The 20664-nt window shown below is 37.2% G+C and overlaps 3 protein-coding genes across 3 annotated transcripts; 2 read left to right on the plus strand and 1 right to left on the minus strand.

Annotated features, from left to right (window-relative positions):
• The first annotated feature begins 1342 nt into the window (after positions 1-1342).
• LOC145611563 (DNA mismatch repair protein MSH7-like) lies at positions 1343-12481 on the plus strand. Its single transcript, XM_081666904.1, has 17 exons — positions 1343-1680; positions 2369-2900; positions 3024-3119; positions 3212-3267; positions 4167-4233; positions 5054-5149; positions 5237-5368; positions 5461-5494; positions 5579-5626; positions 6240-6439; positions 6527-6653; positions 6745-7022; positions 8232-8426; positions 8819-9226; positions 9344-9440; positions 10788-10915; positions 11829-12481. Exons 1-17 carry the CDS (start codon positions 1343-1345, stop codon positions 12303-12305), a joined length of 3309 nt encoding a protein of 1102 aa, XP_081523030.1. The 3' UTR covers positions 12306-12481.
• A 1197-nt stretch (positions 12482-13678) lies between these two features.
• Positions 13679-18163, plus strand: LOC145611400 (ARF guanine-nucleotide exchange factor GNL2-like). The gene is made up of 2 exons (XM_081666727.1): positions 13679-14676; positions 14934-18163. Exons 1-2 carry the CDS (start codon positions 13679-13681, stop codon positions 17977-17979), a joined length of 4044 nt encoding a protein of 1347 aa, XP_081522853.1. The 3' UTR covers positions 17980-18163.
• Positions 18164-18243: 80 nt separating this feature from the next.
• Positions 18244-20539, minus strand: LOC145611399 (trihelix transcription factor ENAP2-like). Its single transcript, XM_081666726.1, has 2 exons — positions 19202-20539; positions 18244-18511 (listed from the first exon to the last, which is right to left on the minus strand). The coding sequence occupies exon 1, from the start codon at positions 20186-20188 to the stop codon at positions 19211-19213; it is 978 nt and encodes a 325-aa protein (XP_081522852.1). The 5' UTR covers positions 20189-20539; the 3' UTR covers positions 18244-18511; positions 19202-19210.
• Between the last annotated feature and the right edge of the window lie 125 nt (positions 20540-20664).

Raw genomic sequence — 20664 nt, forward strand, 5'->3', positions numbered from 1 at the left:
ATTTTCCATCCGTATATCATTTTTTCACCCGTTGAGATTATGCATCCAAGTACTTCCAAGGGTTCCCAAAGGGCTTTGGGAGTCATAAAAAGTGCCCGAAAACATATAATTCATCCTTAAGAGCCCTGGAGTCGTAAATAGTGCCCGAAACCCGGTATGCCTTGTCCTTGGGTGCACAGGTCGTGTGCACATGCCACACGGCGCCTTGTACCATCCAATATCCCAACACTTAGGCTATGTGACTTGTCTTAATCCCGTACTTAGCATTTTTTAAGCATACGAGAAGCATCGCTGACCTTGTTTTCCAAAATATAGGTGTTTGTAGGGGATAGGGTGGTGGGCTAGGGACGAATGGAAGCAACATAGGGCTGAATATCAGTGGATCGTGGCAGCAAGGCCACTTTGCCACTTACAAAACCATGTCGCGTATTTAAGTCGTCAGCATAGGATTGAATCCGCCGCTCGGTAGAAATTGTACTTCAAGGCAGCTCTCACGGCGCATCCACCGCGCAAGCTTAGCCTACGACACGTGCCATTGGGGGTCGAAACCCCTACTGAAGGACGGCAATTGGGCGGCAAGCGCATGCGTCGTTTCTGGCCCGGGTTCTAACTTAGAGGCGTTCAATCATAATCCAGCACACGATAGATTCGCGCCACTGGCTTTTCAACCAAGCGCGATGACCAATTGTGTGAATCAACGGTTCCTCTCGTACATGCCTGTGCGGCTGTGCCTATGCTAGAAGGTCTTTGACCCGTGCCAATCTTAGGTACTCAAAGATAATATGTTATGAAGAGGAAGACCAAATTAATAGTTGGATAATGGATATTCAACTCTATTCCTCACCTTAGTTTTTTTTTTTTTTTTTTTTTTTTTTAAAAAACAATTTGGAGATTTTCTTTTTAACTTAAAGGATGATTGAGGGCCAAAAGTAACAAAAACTTCTCAACTAAAAACTTTAATTTTCTAAATTATATACTAATAATCGCAAATACATGTGAATTTCATGTTATTTCAAAGGGAGCAATCATATAAATTACAAAGTAAATTTTATAAGGCGCAATCGTCAAAACTATGAAGTACATGCATTTCATTGGTCATTAATTCATTACCCAATTTAAATATTAGGAAGAAGCCAAGATTAAAATTAGGGCAACTCCACCCAAAAAATGTTGGAGGGGGCAAGTCCAAATTCCAAATTATGCATTGCATAAAAATGGCGCCAAAAAAAACTTCCTGCAAATTCTGGCAAACACTTAAATAGTGTCTACTTAAGTTCACACCCTCAAAATTCTTCTACTTTCCCCCCTTTTTTTTCTCTCTCTCTCTCTCTCTCTCCTCAAAATGCAACGACAAAGGTCAATTCTCTCCTTCTTCCAGAAACCTTCGCCGGAAAACCGCAACTCCGCCGCCGGAGATAAGCTAAACGCCGCCGGAAACCGCCATAGCCTTCCTTCTCAGCCGAGCTTCAATGGCGGTCCTAACAAACCTAGCAATACTACTTCTAAATCATCTGTTTCTCAACTTGAAGAAATCCGAGGAACTGACACTCCTCCCGAGAAAGTTCCTCGTCAAGTTCAATTTGATAATTTAACTCCTATTGATAATAAGAAATCTTCCGTTTTCTCTAGTATTTTGCACAAATTTGCTAGGGTTGATCCAGTTGACAGAAATTCTCAGCGGTTCGTTCTTTTTCTTCTTAAACCTCGCATTTCTAGGGTTTTTGTTTTGATGTTTCTGTTGTTTTTCGTTCAATTTTCTTTTTGTTAAGATGAATTTAATTGAAATTGCTGTGTAATGAGAATCAATGAATTAGGTAATCCTAGTGTTAGTGTTGATACCATTTTAACCATTTCTTTCCTTCAATTGTTTGTTGATTTATGGTTCGCTTGTTGTTATAATGGCGTTTTATAGCTGCTGGTTTTTCTTAATTGCTTGGATTTTGACAATTGATAGGACCTGTTGAATTACTTCATCTCATTCAAATTGTCTGGCTTCTTTTGTGTTGGGTTTGAATCATAATCTTTAGTGAAGGATGGAAGTTTAAATTTAATTGTGAAATGTCAATTCCAAGAGCAAATTGGATGATTAAAATGGTATGTTTTAAAATCGAAATCTAAAAGCATTCGTGAATGTTTAACTTTTTGTGTAATGAAAGAAAGACTTGGCCGTTCCTAGTCTATGCTCTCAGTAGCTCAAGTATGTTATTGTTACACTTCAAAATGTGGAATATTATAGTCTTCTGCCTTGTGATTTGCAGACTGTCTTAATTGCCATTTTTGTCTATAGAGTTACTGTACCTTTACTCGAGTTTTTGTATTTGCCTATCCTGTACTTGCAATATACTCATTTGAGTTATGACCCTTGCAGGAACCAAGACAATGGTGGATCATCGGTTGTTTGCTCAATGTTTGATATGTTTAATGAATGCAACAAAGTACCCAAGGAATCTGGCTCTTGTAAGGTTCCTGAAAATAATTCTGATGGGGTGCTTAACAAGGACTATTCAGTGAAAAGCAACTGTGAGGTCATTAATCTTGAACCAGATACCCCATTGGGCCGGCCCTTTGTTCCACGCCTTAAGCGAATTCAAGAGGATTGCACTAATTTTGGCAATAGAAGTGATTTCAACCTGACAAACTCTAGCAAAAGAGTGAAATTTGCTGAAGATTCAAAACCAGTAAACAAGAGTCCTCAGGAGGTTTCAGAAGTAGCTAGTAAGTTTGAGTGGCTCCATCCTTCAAAAATTAAGGATGCAAATGGAAGAAGGCCTAGCGATCCTCTTTATGATAAAAGGACACTATATATACCACCTGACGTCTTAAAGAAAATGTCAGCATCACAGAAACAGTACTGGAGTGTGAAATGTCAATACATGGATGTGCTGCTCTTCTTTAAAGTGGTATGTTCCAGTTTTAACTGGATTGTTTCCAGTAGTGTGTAGGCTAATAGCACAAATTTGTTTATATTATGATGTTAAAGTTCTCAATTTGAAAATTATTGGCTAATATACTGCGCCATGTAGGGAAAATTCTATGAGCTTTATGAGCTAGATGCTGACATAGGGCACAAGGAACTGGATTGGAAACTGACCAATAGTGGTGTGGGGAAATGTAGACAGGTATATTTGGCTCTTCTACTATTTGTTAGTTGCAAATTCTTGGTATAGCGGCTTTAGTCAATTTGTGACATTTATTTGTCCCCTCTTTTCAGGTTGGTATTTCTGAAAGTGGCATTGATGATGCCGTGCAGAAGTTGGTTGCTCGAGGGTAGGGAAATCTAAGCTCCACTCATTTCTATTTTTTTCCTGTTTGTAAATGTTGCCTATTCTGTTTTAATCCCATTTTCTGTGTGAATCTTGACCATTTTTATTGGAGAAACTGCAAAAACGTGAATATATACATTTTGATGTATGATTTTGTTGCCTACCTTTTATCTGGTATTTCAGCATTATTGTTTGAAATGTGTGTTAATCTATATATAACTACTATTTTTCTTATGCTGAGTGGCAAATTGCCTAAATTTGTGATTATTTTCGAGTTAACTCTTCCTCTTCTACATTATCATGGATTTTGGTTCATAATGAATTCGTTGAGAGAAATGCTGAGAGGCTTTTTGTTTATTTGTTTGTTATATTATTATTTTTTTCCTAGTCCACAAAAGAACAATGTAATGTGCTGTAAAAATCTAATACTCTCTCATCCTTTGATGTTTGCTTCACTTGCTTTATGAGAGTCAATGTTTATAAATGTTGACCACATATCTGCATTAATCAACATTTTTAAATATATGGATTAATGCTAATATGGTTTAACATTAAGGAATGGAGGGAGTACTAAAGTATTCAGCTCGATTAGCTTCTTGCTTTCTATTGTTCAGCTTGTTCAATTCTTCATTGAGTTTTTATTTTTTTATTTTATATTTATTTATTTTTTTTATCAATAGTCTTGTTATCTATCTCCTTTCAATTCAAACCTTTCTATGCATAGAAAGTTTCTCTTTTTAGAACTTCCATAGTTCTGGACTTTGGAGATTGCTCATGTGAACAAGCCATTTATTTCCTTCACATAATCACATGCATTTTTGAAGGCATATGTAAAAATTTCACTTTTGTGTAAATTGCTTGTTTGAGTTACTTAATTTGAAATTTGAAAATTTGTTATTGAAGGTATAAAGTTGGACGAATAGAGCAGCTAGAGACTTCTGATCAAGTAAAAGCAAAGGGTGCAAATGCTGTAAGTCCTCTTGAGCCTGTCGTTTTAAATGTTATTCATGACATCATCTGTGTTTTACTAGAAGTTTTCGGTTTCTATTTTTCCAACCTCATATATTTTCCAATTACTTCTCTTGATGAATTTCATCTTGCCTACTCGAAAAACAAGCAGTTCGGTGCATGAAGATTAATTTATTTCTGTTTAACAGCGCACAGGTCACATGAAAACTGGCAAGGAATTTGTAGCTTTGTGTAAATACTTGTTTTTATTTATTTATTTAATTATTTTTTCTGTAGATAGCTTTGCTAGATGGAAAACATTAATTTCTTTGAACCTTTTGTGACCTCATTAGTGTCATACAGTAGTAGTGCAATTTATTGGATATGGGTGATCAACTTTATTAATCTGTGTTTATGGTTCAGTTCAATAGCATCATGGAAGTGTAAGAGATACTGCTATTTTTATGGATCCATCTATCTTATTATTTCCTCCTCACACTACTTTTGGTTCTTGAAACTGGTCTTGTAAGAGAAATGATTAGTATAGCAAGTGCAGAGATCAGGTTTGCACCTCTGATGTTCTGCTTTCTGCCTGTGTCATAATCATCATATGTTAAACAGGAATCTTGTTTGGTGACTAGAATAAAGCAGGAATACCACTAAAAAAATGGCCATGTAGAGGAAGGATGACTAACCGGAACACCTAAGCCAATTCATTCAAGAGCTTTTGCCTGAAATTTTGATGCCCACATCTCTTTATAATTGCAGAACATTCTTATCTCTTTTAGTTCGAGTTTGTCATGACAATTATATCCTTAACGAATTATAATCATGGTTTTCAGGTTATCCCTAGAAAGTTAGTAAATGTGATCACACCATCAACAGCAGCTGATGAAACCATCGGCCCTGATGCTGTCCATCTTCTGGCAATAAAGGAGGTTTGTCGATTTGAAGTCAACTAATTGAATTCACTCTTCTAATTCCATATTTTAGTTCTTATATAGTTTTATGTTGAAATACTGCAGGGATCTTGTGGGGTGGATAGTGGTGCTTCAGTATACGGGTTTGCTTTTGTTGATTGTGCTGCATTGAAGATTTGGATTGGTTCTGTCAGTGATGATGCATCCTGTGCTGCTCTGATGGCCTTGTTGATGCAAGTATGATCTTGAATTTCATGATAAATACTCTTATGGATGTGTGACTTGTGCAATTGAGATTTAACTCCGGTACTCTAATCTTTTGATTCTAGGTTTCACCAAAGGAAATTATTTATGAAAGTAGAGGTAAATATTATTTTGTAGTTGTATCCATCAGTATACTTTTATGAATTGTTTTTTTTCCTCCCTCACCAGCGAATACTTTTACAGGATTATCAAGAGATGCTCAGAAAGTGCTCAAAAAGTACTCATCTACAGGTTTCACTACTGATCTTGTGGATTTAAAGTAGTTTGCCTTCTTTCTTTTTTTGGTTAAAAGTAGTTTGCTTTCAGATAGTTCTTTATTTTATTGCATTACATAACAGACTTTCCCTTTCAGCATTAATTGATATATTTTCTGTACTAGCTCTCTTGGAGATAAAAGTTTGTTCGTCAATTTCATAAGTGACTAGTCATATGTATAAATTCTGAGTTTTTTGTTCTGCAAACCAAAACAAAGGAGGTTTAAGAAAGGTTGTATAGTCAAATCATGTGATAAATAGTTTTTTTTTAACTTTTTCTTTGTTTCACCAATGTAATGGCCAGGAATCTATAATGCTCACATGTACTTTTTCCCACTAAACAATTAATTTGAATCAAAGCTAATTAGGAACTACCCTTGACCTTAGTATTTTGCGGCTAGAGTAAGGATGCTACAGAGTTGATTACCGTGGGGCCTCACTGAGCTGGCTCAGCTCTGTTGCAGTCTTACTCGGATATTGAGTCAGGGTGTCAAAGATGTAGAAAACACTTTTATCTTTGCTATATGTTTACCACTTTGAACAGTGATATCCAATACTTTTTTTAATTTTTATTTTTATAATGGTTTCAGGTTCCATGGGTGTACAAATCACACCCATGCTTCCAGTTAATGGTTTCTTGGAAGCTGCAGAAGTGAAGGCTGTGATCCAGACAAAGAAATACTTCAAAAATTCTGGCAACCTCTGGGATCATCTGCTTGATGGTGTAATAAATCATGAATTTACCTTGTGTGCTTTGGGTGGTCTCATTGATCATTTATCAAGGATGATGGTATGTTTACTGTTTAATTTGTTTGTAATAGACTTATAGTACAATTTTGTCAGCATCTTTTACAATCTTTGTTGCTTCCTTTTATAGTTGGATGACGTTTTATGCTATGGAGACGTGTTGCCATACCAAGTATATAGGGGTTGCCTCAGAATGGATGGGCAGACACTTATTAATCTTGAGGTTTTTCAGAACAACGCTGATGGTGGTTCAGCTGGTGATCCTCTGAAACTTGAATGTATTAAAATGATTAACAATATCATGCTGCTTCAATGTGTATGTTTATAGTTTAATTCTTTTGATTTCAGGTACATTATTCAAATATCTTGACAACTGTATAACTCCTTCTGGGAAGCGACTTCTGAGGAGCTGGATTTGTCATCCATTAAAAGACATTGATGAAATCAATAATCGGCTGAATGTTGTTGAGGCCTTAATTATGCGGTCTGAAATCATGTTAATCATAGCACAATATTTGCGCAAGATTCCAGACCTGGAAAGGTTGCTTGGCAAGGTTAAAGCTATGGTTCATTCACAAGCTATACTCACGTTGCCCTTGGTAGGAAAGAAAACATTGAAACAGAGGGTAAGGATGCTTCTATTTTGTTTCTTCTGCACCGTCTCAATTGTATTCTTGCATTTTGAGACCTCTCGCTTTGTGAAACTGAGTTAACCAACCTTTATTTTTTAACAACTCTGTTGATGTGTCTGAGTTGATGCTTTTGTCAGGCAAAAATAAGTACATATGTATAATTAACTAACAATGTCATGACGGATTTGTAGAAGGATTTTCAATTCATCAGATGGCGTCTATGTTACTTGGGCTCTTTATTTCACCTCAAGTACTCAGTTGGATTTTTGGCACTCATACAAGGGTATGGGCACTTTGACACTTCATTTTGGGCAGAAATTGTGAATAGTGTCAGGTACCTGTACACTGCCCGTGTCCAACATGAGTACCTGTGGGCTGTGGTCTACATTATGCCCAAGTTCACGTGACATAGCCATGGCATATTACTGAAATATATTACCTTTCATCTTTTTTAGTATTAAAATTTTGTGAAGATGTGAGGGCTCTGAACCTTCTGTCCTGATATTTGTAGTCTATATAGAAATTTAGATATTTTTAATTGGCTTATTGTGTGTAATCATGTATTTTATATTCTCTGCTTGCTAGTGGAAGGATTGATTAGGTAGCTTGAAATCAAGTTTATGTTTTCTGGAAAAATTAAATGTTTTCATTTTTTAAGTTAACGCATAATCCTGTCAATTTGTTACAAACTCCATTGCTCAGGTCACCTTTTTTTATGGAATCTGGAATGCTTCACCATGGTCATTGTTTAGTTTAAATATTTGCATCAGTATGTAATCATAGAAGTTTGTGCTTGTTATATGTAGCTAGTTAACTCAGGTTGCTATTTAATGCATTTACCACAAAGTAAGACAAAAGGCATTCTATGGAGCTAGATGTGTTAATTGAGAAAAGTGACCTTATTTATGAACTCTCTGATGAGTTAAGAGAAGATTCTCTAGCATAAGTTCCTTTTTTAAAATTTAGTCTTTTTTTTTTTTTATGCACCAAACAAAATCTGAAAAGAGGAGGATTCAATCTTATCCTATACATGGTCAGCTTGTGTCTTAACATATTGCTGAAATGGCAAAGTATATCATTAGGTTCCTTGAAGTTGTGTTTTGGGCCTCTTGGCTAATGAATTACGAAGTGTTGTTCATCATGTGTTGCTGCCTTTTTGCGGAGAAATTACCTTATAGAAGCTTTATGTTTGATATGGTGCAGGTGAAAGTATTTGGACTGATTGTTAAAGGTTTGCGGATTGGGATGGACTTAATGAATGTGCTATACAATGAAGAGCATCTCATGTCACTGCTATCGAATATACTGGACCTACCCCAACTTAGTGAGCACAATGCACTTAGTGAGTTTCTTAGCCAGTTTGAAGCGGCTATAGATAGTGACTTTCCCAAGTATCAGGTCAGTTTCTTTCAGATTGGTGCATATTGATTTTTAGAAAATTTTGCAGTAGGTGCTTGAGAAATGCCCCTTCTTCCTTTTCTTTCAGTTGGCGCATACGAAAACAAGAATGATTTCAAAAATGCTTTCTGTTTTTTTTCTAATCTTAGAAATGCCCCTTCTTCCTTTTTGTCATGTTATGCACTGAAGATACAGTAGAGGCCTCCTTTCATCCCAATAACCATACTGTCATCATATATTTAGTAGAATAAGTCACCTTTACTGCTCTACTTCCTCTGGAAATCAGAGAAACCTATTCTTATCATTTTCTTGTCTACATGCCTGAAAGGCTCAAATCCAAGTTTGTTAATGTATATTTTATATATCAACTAAAATTTTATCAAACATTCCAGGATCATGATGCAACAGAAGCTGATGCGGAGATACTTTCTATTTTGATTGAGTTGTTTGTTGAAAAAGCTAGTCAATGGTCTCAAGTAATATTTGCTCTCTGTTGCATAGATGTCTTACGATCTTTCGCCGCCATTGCTATTGATTCAAGTGGATCTATGTGTAGACCTTCTATATTACCCCAGTCTACTTCTATTGTTTGCCAAAATATTGAAGGACCTACATTGAAGTTCAAAGGATTGTGGCATCCATTTGCCCTAAGAGAAGGTGGGTTGCCTGTGCCAAATGATATAGTCCTGGGTAAAGATACAAATGGCCTTCTTCCGCGGACTTTGCTGCTGACTGGACCAAACATGGGGGGCAAATCCACACTCTTGCGTGCTGCCTGTCTAGCTGTTATATTGGCACAGGTTCTTATATAATACTTTGGATTTTTAGTTAAATTAAGGACTGCCTGTCTAACTATTGTAATGAAGTACTCTAAATGGTCACATGTTTCTAATTTTGTTGCTTAAATTTTCATTCAGCTCGGATGCTATGTTCCATGTGAGACGTGTTCTCTATCAGTTGCTGACATTATTTTCACAAGGCTTGGTGCAACTGATCGGATTATGACCGGTGAAAGTAAGTTTCATGACAGCATTCCTAGTTATTTCCTTGATTTAGTCTCTGATGCAATATGATATAAGTTGATTGGATTGCCATTTAATGGTCCAAGTCATAAGCCTTCAGCCCAGGAAGAAGTTGCTTGTAGCTACATTGTATTTGTACCTGTCTTGATCAATAATGGACTGCTAAGAAGATAGCGCATCCAAACCTCAAACAATGCACTCTTACTGGCTTCTGTGCTTTGTCACAGACATAATATGAACTTTCCTTTTATGTTAATATTATAGGTTATGTCGTATTATTTTTTTTGGTGATAATTTATCTGGTATGCCTAGAAAATCATTGCTCATCAAAAGATGGCGCTATCCAATTCTGTACACACTGCCTGATATAATATAAATGTATAACAATCACATAAACTCTTTTACTTCAGAGTTATAATGTTGGGGTATTCATCCCAAGTCCCACATGGAAGAAATAAGGAAGAAAAGACTTCCTTATTAGTGAGTGCACACTCTTAATAGTATGAGGCCTTTTGGGAAGGTACCCAAAAACAAATCCGTGCGGGCTAGGCCCAAAGCGGACAATATCATACTAACGTGAAGTGGAGTGTGCGTGCGGCCCGTCAAGGTGGGTGATTTGGGCCCAACAAGTGGTATCAGAGCCGACGTGGTGATCTGGGACAATACGGGCATTATGTGTGGGACGGTTCCCTCATGTGTCCTCGAAGTTTGATAATCTGGTGAGCCTATGTATCGAAAGTCCTCTTGTGTGTGTTCAGCTGTTTAGTCCGGAGGTTGGCCTAAGATTGGTGGTGGTTGCCCTGTAATTCGTTGGCGAAGCGTGTGGGCATGTTGTCCAATGGGCACAGTCCGGTGTGTGGTGGTTTGTGGCCGATGGACCCTATAACTCGTGGGGATCGAGTGGGTATGGGGTCGAGAGCGAACTGTGGTAGCTGATTATGTAATCAAGCGGCGGGTCCCGTGGTAGTAACGGCGGTACTGAGATGGGCTAGTAGCAGATTGGGGCTTTCATTCGAGGGGAGGCCATGAGTTTGTGGTCCTTGGTCTGAGGGGAGGTCCGTGGTAGTAAAGGCCTCATACTACTATTAGGAGTGTGCACTCACTTATAAGGAATTCTTTTCTTCCTTATTTCTTCCATGTGGGACTTGGGATGAATACCCCAACATATAAAAAAGCTTTTTTATTTTGACAAGGCTCCCTGCATATCATGTTTTACTTCTCAACGGTTGAGCTCCCTGTGATATCACTTTTTCCGTTGCTCTTATATGCACATCTTGTTTCAGGGTACTGAGTTGTAAAATTTACTGTTGAAACTTAATGGTGCTGAAATAATCTGCAGGTACATTTTACATTGAGTGTGCGGAAACAGCATCAGTTCTCCAAAATGCAACACAAGATTCTCTTGTCCTTCTTGATGAGCTAGGTCGAGGAACAAGTACTTTTGATGGATACGCCATAGCATATGCTGTAAGGAACTCTCTGAACTCTCAATTTTAACCACAATTTTAGTAAGTGGTCATAAAATGAAATATTCTGCCTTGGCTATAATGGTCTACATGATGTACCAAGCTTCTAAATTAGTTAGTTGTATACTATCTCCGTTTCTTTTTAGTTGACATGTATTCCTTTTTAGGAAGTTTCTTTTTAGTTGACACGTTTCCTTTTGGGGTTAATTTTTTACCTTACATTTACAAGTTACCCCACTTGCTTTTTCATTCTCTCTCACTCTCTCTCCTCCTCTTAATATATGTGCCTAAATCAAACGCGTCAACTAAATAGAAACGGAGGAAGTATATATTAAATACCTTGTCAATTGCATTACTCGCGTGTGCTAAACTGCTGAAGTTAATGTTATGTTGATCCACATCACTTGGGTTTCTAGAATTAGTGGACTATAGGTAGCTTTGTGCTCCTGATAGTCAAGTCTTGGAGTAACCTAATGGTTTAACCGAACATTTGTTAGATTTGCCTGTTGTTCTAAGGGAGTAGGATTTTTTGCTGATGTTATTTGTTATTCAACAAATGGATGTCTGAGATGGATATGTATTGCAGCTTAATACACACTGGCACCCACACAGATGGATTCACACATCACCAACAAATTTTTATTTTTATTTTTTTAAATTTTTTTTTATTTAAATTTTGTTTATATATATAATTTCATCTATCATTTTCACAGATCAAACTGGATAGAATAATGAGTTCTTTTATGGTAAAATCAATAATTGTGAGTAGATGTTATGGAAAGTCAGTCATGGAACTATGGAAGTCGAAGAGAATAGCTAGTCGTATGTGATCAATGTCTTGTCCTGCTTTGCTTGATTACAAGAATTTAATTTAGTTATTTTTGATAAGTCAATCTTTCCGGTCTTCTCAACAGGTGTTTCGCCATCTAATTGAGAAGGTGAATTGTCGTTTGCTGTTTGCCACTCATTACCATCCGCTAACAAAGGAATTTGCGTCTCATCCTCATGTTTCTCTGCAACACATGTCTTGTGCTATGAAACCAAGATCCTCCACTGGAGAGGACTTTGATTTGGTGTTTCTCTACCGCCTTGCAACTGGAGCTTGTCCTTCAAGCTATGGCTTACAAGTGGCTCTTATGGCTGGTATACCCAAGCAAGTAGTTGACTCTGCTTCGACTGCTGGTGAGGCAATGAAAGAAATGATAGGGAAGAGCTTCAAGTCAAGCGAGCAAAGATCAGAGTTCTCAACTATTCATGAACAATGGCTAAAGACCATACTTTCTCTTGCATGTTGCGAAGACAGTACTTTTGATGATGATACATATGATACCCTGTTTTGCTTATGGCATGAACTAAAGACCTCATATAAGAATCCTACGGCTCCTTTATAGAACTATGTATAAGTGATTTACTGATTTTAGAGCCATTAAGGGATTCAGGAGATGTTCTCATAATCTCATTAGGTATTATTGGCTAATTTAGGTCCTGTGCCAGGTAAAATACTTGTCTGTAAGCTGAAGTGGTATTTAGTTTGGTGTAAGATATAGAACAGTGTGTACTCTGGTGTAAAGGCTATTAATGTATAGTTTGCTTGCTACTTGTTCTATTTCTCTTGTGCATTTATTTTAGCTTTTTTTGCTTGTGGTTTGTGATTACCTCTCTAGTTTTTAGATTATTTATATCTCATACACTTTAAAGCATGGACACATCATTCAATTGTTGTAGACATTTACACACTTTTAGATATTGCTTGGCACAAATAAAAGTTGTGCGGGATTTTTTGTTAGTTTGTTGAATTGTTGGTGCGTACACCAACAAATACTTCTTTAACAATTTGTCAATCCATCAAAACAACTAAATGAAAATTTTTGTTATTCATGAGATTTTTTAGCAAAATAAGTTGCTTTACATTAATTTCACTTACATTTTCAAGAATGTACGCGAATGGTGTTTAACCTATGCACAAGTATAATATGTTCCTATAATTCACGAATTCATCAAATATTTTTGGTCTATTAATTTGAATGAAACTTCTAACATGTGTTCAAGGCAAACTACACTTAAAAGATGTTTTATTAATATAATGCATTTTTATTTTTTTGTTTGAGGAAAACTATAATGCATTCTTATAAAGTTATAAATAAAATGAAACATCTATATTTTGAAATGAGAAAGTGTATATATTTCCCTTTTGGGTCCACTATTTCCATAGTTACTCCCTTTTAAAAAGAGTTATATAATTTGATAGGCGAATAATTTTTTATATTTTTTTTATAACTTAACATATGTAGATAGGGCACATATGAGAAAAACTCTATATTGAAATGATGAAAGTCTCCATGAGAAAATTTATTTTCTAATAATGATTTCTAAAATAAATAATAGAAAAACAATTCTTTTCTTTTTGAATTGATTTATTTATTTATAAATTCACAGATAATATAGAACTAAATATTCAAACGTGTGGCTAATGACAACATATCTAGGAGAATTTCATGGTAAAATTCCTTGATTTAGTTTATTTATTATAGCCACAAATCCAATTTAACTCATCAAAAATAAAGATTAATGTGAAGACTAATAAACAACCACTTATTTTGCAAATAGTACGCTCGTTTTTGATCAATTATGCAGCTAACTCTTTCAGTTTTGTCCAGTAAACAAACCCATGGAAACAAATACAAAGGGAAATTTAGAAAGAAAAGAATAAAGAACAAAAAAAAAACCTAAAATTAAAATCACAATTTCTTGATAGAAAAATGCCATGACAAAAAAGATGAAGAAAGATATTGGTTTTTCATGCACCATTAACACAGAAGTAGGTTCAGTTTTAGCAGCATTAAGAAACAGTATCGAGCTATCTGCCGCAGAAGATAATTACCATGACACTGCAATTCTCCAACAATCCTTGAAATCATTGAGATCTCTCATTTTCAATCCTCAGCAAGAATGGCAATACATAGATCCTTCAATATACCTCTCCCCCTTCCTAGATGTAATACAGAGCGACGATGTCCCTGCAGCAGCGACAAACATTGCTCTCTCCTCACTCATCAAGCTCTTAAAAATCCAAGTATTCGACGAGAAAACACCAGGGGCTCAGGAAGCCATGAACGCCCTGGTTATGGCCACTACAAGCTGCAGGCTCGGGAGGACAGATCCACTTAGCGAGGAAGGAATTCTTATGAAGGTCCTGCTGCTGCTTAACAACATAATGATGCACCCAGGCTCTTACCTTCTCAAAGACGAGTGTGTTTGTAGGGTGGTTAACACGGCTTTCCAAGTCGTGCAGCAATCATCAAACCGAGGAAACTTGCTCCAAAGAACTGCTAAATTTGTTATGCTTGAGATTTCACAAATTGTGTTCTCAAGGCTGGATAGCATAGAAGTTAAGGAAGGGGAGAATTCTGAGTCTGAGTCAGAAGAGTTGGAAGACAATGACATTGTGAATAAAGGATTTGGTCTTCGATGTGTGGTGGACATTTTCCAGTTCTTATGTTCCTTGTTGAATGTAGTGCAGACAGTTGAGATTGATGGGATCATATCTCAGAGCAATGATGAGGATATCCAGATCCTGGCTTTGATGTTGATCAACACAGCATTGGAATTGAGTGGTGATGGATTTTCCAGGCACCCAAAACTACGTAGGATGATCGGGGATGATTTATTTCACCACTTAATCCATTATGGAACTCGTTCTAGCGCCCTCATCTTGTCAATGATTTGCAGCACTGTCTTGAACTCATATAACTTCCTACACGGGTTAGAACTTGATTTCTGAGTAATGATAAATCTATATTCAAGAACTTTTTTCTAAATAAAATAGCTATGTCTAGGTGAATTGGTTTTCCTTTCAAACTATGGGATATTTTGGAATAAAAACCTTAAAATAGGATCAAATTATCATTCAAACCCATAAATTGATAAAGAGCCTGCATGTTAAAGTAAAGCACTGCATGGAGAAATTTAAAGAAAATTTCTAACCAAATAACACGAGAAATTTTACCTTGATCTTACAGGTCACTTAGGCTCCAGCTTGAAGCATTCTTCACCTTTGTTTTATTCAGAGTTGCAAAATTTGGCAGCTCGGTGCGATATCAAGAAGTAGCACTGGAAGGTATCATCAACCTCTGTAGACAACCCACATTTCTAATAGAGACTTACGTAAACTATGACTGCGCTTTCATGTGCTGCAATGTGTTTGAGGAAATGGGCAAGCTCCTTTGCAAACTGGCATTTCCAATGACTACCCCTTTGACAAGCTTGCAACTTCAAGCCTTTGAAGGCTTAATCATAATCATCCAAGCCATCGCTGATAAAGTAAACAATGGAGAAGACACAGTTTCCTTCGAGCCCTTTCTGGTTGAAATAACAGAGTATTCTCCCTTTTGGGAAGAGCCATTAAGGGAGGACGATGACTTGGACAACTGGGTACATATTTTAAGATTGAGGAAAGCACAAAAGAAGAAACTATTGATTGCAGGAACCCATTTCAATCAAGATGAGAAAAAAGGTCTAGAGTACCTTAAAATTTCACACTTAATTCCAAATCCACCAGATGCAAAAGCTTTTGCCTATTTCTTTCGCTTTACTCCCGGGCTCAATAAGACTGCAATAGGAGATTATCTTGGTGACCCAGATGAGTTTCACTTACAAGTGCTAAATGAATTCACAAACACATTCGATTTTACAGGCTTTGTTCTTGACACTGCACTGAGAAGTTACCTAGAGAGTTTCAGGCTGCCTGGAGAGTCCCAGAAAATTCACAGGATTCTAGAGGCTTTCTCAGAAAGATTTTTTAATCAGCAATCATCTGAGCTCTTTGAAACCAAGGATGCAGTGTTTATCCTTTGCTACTCTCTCATAATGTTAAACACAGACCAGCACAATCCACAAGTAAAAAAAAAGATGACAGAGGAAGAGTTCATCAGAAATAACAGGGCTATTAATAATGGGAAGGACCTTCCTAGGGAGTGTCTATCAGAACTTTTCCAATCTATTGCCACACATGCAATTGCCATTTTTGCTCAATCGGCTTCTTTGGTTGAGATGAACCCTAGCCGTTGGGTTGAGTTGATAAGTCGATCCAATTCTATGAATCCCTTCATTGTTTGCGACTTTGATCATAGACTAGGCAGAGACATGTTTGGAAGTATTGCAGGTCCTACAATTTCTGCCCTCTCTGCAATTTTTGAGCATGCTGACGATGATGAAGTCCTTAATGAGTGTATAGAAGGAATGGTTTCAGTAGCTAGAATTGCAAGGCATGGGCTAGAAGACATCCTTGATGAGCTTGTAGCCTCACTTTGCAAATTCACCACCCTGCTGAATCCATATGCATCTGCAGAAGAGACACTATATCTATTTTCTAATGAACTGAAGCCAAGAATGGCAACTCTTGCTGTTTTCAACATTGCAAATAAATTTGGAGAGTCAATCAGAGGAGCTTGGAGAAATATAGTTGATTGTATGTTGAAACTTAAGAGGCTTAAGCTACTCCCCCAATCTGTGGTTGACTACGATACCTTAGCGGCAACAGAGGGTGAGTCACAGTCAAGGAACATCAGCGAGGACTATAAGTTCGGAAGTAGCAGAGGAAACAACTCCATGGCAACAGGCCGACTTTCAAACTTTTTATTGGATAGTAATGAAGAGTCGCTAAATCCTGGTGGAAGTGAGTTTGAGCAAAACCTGAAAATCATACAACAATGCAAGATTGGGAATATATTTAATAATTCATCAAAATTACCTGTAGACACATTACTGAATCTAGGAAGAACTCTGATCTTCGCAGCGGCAGGAAAAGGGCAGAAATTCACGACAGCACTTGAGGAGGAAGAAACTGTCACTTTCTGCTGGGATATAGTAGGAGCCATTGCTTATGCAAACATTGACAGATTTTCCAGTTTCTGGCCTGCTTACTACGACTACATTGGTGCAGTTACTCAATTCCCTCTTTTTTCTCCTGTGCCATTTGCTGAAAAAGCAGCAATGATCCTTTTCAAATTGTGCGTGAAGCTCCTTTCTTCTTACCAAACTGACAAGTATGCTGAAGAAGTCATGTTCAAATCAATAAGTTTGATGTGGAAACTTGACAAGGAAATTCTTGATACCTGCTGTGAAACCATCATCCAAACAGTGTGCAAAATTTTAACTGAATTCCCAGGTAATGTACAAACCCCAATCGGGTGGAAAACACTTCTGCAATTGCTGTCAGCCAATGGTCGACTTCCTGAAAACTATGATCAGGCAGTGAAGGCAATAATTCAGCTATTGTCTGATGGGAAAAACATGACCAGAACCAATTATGCATATTGCATTGACTGTGCTTTTGGTTTCGTTGCCCTGAGAACCAGCCTGGTGGAGAAGAACATACAGATGATGGATCTAATGGCCAACTCTGTCAAATTATTGATTCAATGGTACAAAGATAACTCTGACCCTGGAAGCAGTATCAGCAATGGAAGCATCACAAGCAGTTCAGAAGACAAGATGAAATTATTTGTCAAGCTAGGAGAAGCCTTAAGAAAGACCAGTCTAGCACGACGTGAAGAAGTAAGAAACCACGCAGTAGCAAGTCTGAAAAAGAGCTTTGAACTAGCCAGGGATCTAGAGCTGACATCAACTAATACCATCATCTTCTTCAACCATGTAATATTTGCTATGGTTGATGATCTGCATGAAAAAATGTTGGATTACTCGAGAAGAGAGAATGCAGAGAGAGAAATGAGAAGCATGGAGGGTACCCTGAAAAATGCAATGGAGTTGTTAACTGATGTATTTTTGCTATACTTAAAGTCAATATCACAAAATCCAGGATTCAGGAGTTTCTGGTTAGGGCTGTTAAGAAGGATGGACACCTGCGTGAAAGCAGATTTGGGTGTGCATGGCCCATCAAGAATGCAGCAAGTAGTCCCAGAACTATTAAAGAGGATAATTGCAGTAATGAAGGACACGGGAGTTTTGGAGCCAAGAGAAAATGATGATTTTTGGGATATTACTTACATCCAAATTCAATGGATAGCTCCATCACTCGAAGGGGAGATGTTTCCATATATTCCGTAATAATGTTTTATGGTCATAGAAATACCATTCTAATTCAATATATAGTCGAAGAGGAGGTGTATTCGTGCTTTCTTCTCAATTTCTCTCATATATGGTAGCATAATATAGAGAACTAGCCTCATGCAAACCAGAAATTTTTGGAATTAACTTAGCCAAAAATTTAGATGCCTGAAATACAGAAATTCCAGAGAACAAGAGAAAATAGGAAGGAAAAAATAAATGTAGATCACAAAAACAAGATAAAAATATTAAATAGTAACCAGCTGATGCTGAAGAAAGTTCTTCTATTGCTGTAATTTTTAGAATAACAGTACATTGCTGTTAAATCAATGCTTTGCCAGTTGGTACCAAAACAAAACATAGATCAAAAGCTAAAGGGACAATAAAAAAGTTACATGTTAGAGATACAAAAAGAAACATCCCTGAGGCTTTGCACATTTAGACATTTCTGCACACAGAAGGCACCTTTCAAGCCAGCCCATCGAAAAACACACGGCAGTCCTCATCATATTTGCTCTTCCGATCGCATCCACTAAGACAAAAAAAACTTAAGATTAGTACTATGACTACTACCATTGCAAAGAGCTACAGGTGGAAATGAGATAAATAGTAGCATAGTTAATTTACTCATAACAAAGATCAGATACTCTCAAGGCAAGATTTTTGCTAGTCAATAAAATGAACAGAAAATCTCAATCTAAATTTTAAACTGCATAACAAGCATGGAGATTACTGAAGAAGAATCCCTTCACCCCCCCCCCCCCCCCCCCAACACACACACACACACAACAACAACAACAAAAAAAAAAAAAAAAAAAAAAAAAAAACAAAACATCTACACAGTAAAGTTAATGAGCCTTTATATCACCTGTCTTCCTCAAGTTAAGCCCACAAATTCAAGCACAAAATGCAAACTCGAAAAGGATGCAGAAAACAACCAACATGCCTTCAGCAAATAGAATAGTGAATGCATTGCTTCCAAAGCTAAAGCATACACAACCATCATATAATAATACACATTTGCAGCCAACAATCTCAAAACCAAATATAGAAGTAGAATGACATCAATAATGTCAATATGTTTCAAATGTACAGGATATATATTGAACACTACCTTACCATTTCTTCCATTTCTTACACTCACCCAATCACAACATTTAACACAACTACATATACAAGTGTTTAACATAACAATATTACTAAAATAAAGTTTAAGAGCAACCTTCATCTCTCACACATTCTCAACAGAGCAATCACTGTCCTGCTCCTGATCATCCTTTTGTCCTAATTTCGAAATCTCAACCTTTGTTCTATCAAGCATCTCCTTCTTTTGCAATTCCAATTCTCTCTGAAACTCCTCCCTCATCCTATCCAATTCCTCCATATGTTGCTTCTTACTATCCTCCATCTTCTCATATATCTCCCCAACCCTCTTAATCGACTCCGATAACATCCTATACGACTCTTCCGCCTCTTCCGCATCCTCCTCATCCTCATCTTCCTCCTCATCATCATCTTCCCCACACTCGGACTCCGAATTCCCTGGACTATCCCTCATCTCATCAGAAGCATTAGAATGATCCAAGTAAACTCTCGGGTTCATAAACACGAACTCGCCCGAATCAACCCCACAAGCTAACCCACATAGCTCTTGCTGTTGCAATTGCCTAGGTGACATTGTCATCAAAACATCCATTTTCTTAAAGAACACCCATTTGCTATTCCCAACTCCTAAGCCAATCACTTTAGCTTTCTCCCGCTTATACTTCATCTTCAATGCATTTAACCTACTTCTACAATCCGAAACGCTGCGTTTCGACCGCGTCGCCTCCGAAACTCGCTCAGCGACGTCGTTCCAGTCCTCACTCCTCAAACTACTCCTACCCAATTGAAGAAACCTCTCACCCCAGACTTCCAAAAGGACGAAAGTACCCTGCTCCGACCAATCGGCAACCATGCCAGAGGAATTGGGGGTAGAATGGTAATTCCAAGTTGAGAGCTTTCTCTGCTTCTGGCGATGTCGAGTGGATGTGCGACGGCGCCCAGGACCATTGAAGTCTTCGTCATTGATGTCGTCATCTTCTTCTTCTTCAGAATCGTCGATTGCGCCGAGAACGACGTCGTTTTCATCGTCATCATCTTCTTCTTCGGCGTAACTCTTCTGGGGTTTTGATCGGCGAGAATAAGGGTAGTTCGATCGACGATCCATTGACAAAAATTGAGGGAGAATTGAAGATTAATTAGATGAAATTGCAGAGAATTTTTGTTGTATAGAAAAACCCTAGAAATACAGCTACCAGAAGAATTGATGATTGAAGAATGTAGATGGCAGTTTTGCGACAGTTAAACCAACTCTTTTTTTTTTTCTTTTTAATTTTTGCTTTTTGGATATTGGATAGCTTATTGTGGGGATTTGACAATTTGATCCATTAGTAGTTCTTAAGCCCAACAAAGTTCATGCTCTAAGCAGATTAGATTTGACAATATGACTCATCCGATTTCTTAATCATTCAATCCATATCTGAATTGTATCCGAAATAATAAGTAGAAAAAATGAACTAACTCTACTCGAAATTGAATTTTCATAAAATTGACCTATTTAACATGAAAAGTTGATGGACATAGAATTGGATAGACTCTAAATCAATCTGATTTCCAACTTAAAAAAGGTCTATTTCACCTCTA

Source organism: Chenopodium album, chromosome 24 (genome assembly GCF_948465745.1).
Source record: "Chenopodium album chromosome 24, dcCheAlbu1.1, whole genome shotgun sequence".
NCBI classification, from domain to species: domain Eukaryota; kingdom Viridiplantae; phylum Streptophyta; class Magnoliopsida; order Caryophyllales; family Amaranthaceae; genus Chenopodium; species Chenopodium album.

Coding starts and splice junctions, on each gene's coding strand:
- LOC145611563 (XM_081666904.1), top strand. CDS start 1,343: ATGCAACGACAAAGGTCAATTCTCTCCTTCTTCCAGAAACCTTCGCCG. Junction 6,440..6,526: donor ATCATTTATCAAGGATGATG/GTATGTTTACTG, acceptor TTCCTTTTATAG/TTGGATGACGTTTTATGCTA. Junction 8,427..8,818: donor GTGACTTTCCCAAGTATCAG/GTCAGTTTCTTT, acceptor CAAACATTCCAG/GATCATGATGCAACAGAAGC.
- LOC145611399 (XM_081666726.1), bottom strand. CDS start 20,188: ATGGATCGTCGATCGAACTACCCTTATTCTCGCCGATCAAAACCCCAG.
- LOC145611400 (XM_081666727.1), top strand. CDS start 13,679: ATGACAAAAAAGATGAAGAAAGATATTGGTTTTTCATGCACCATTAAC. Junction 14,677..14,933: donor TCATATAACTTCCTACACGG/GTTAGAACTTGA, acceptor TTGATCTTACAG/GTCACTTAGGCTCCAGCTTG.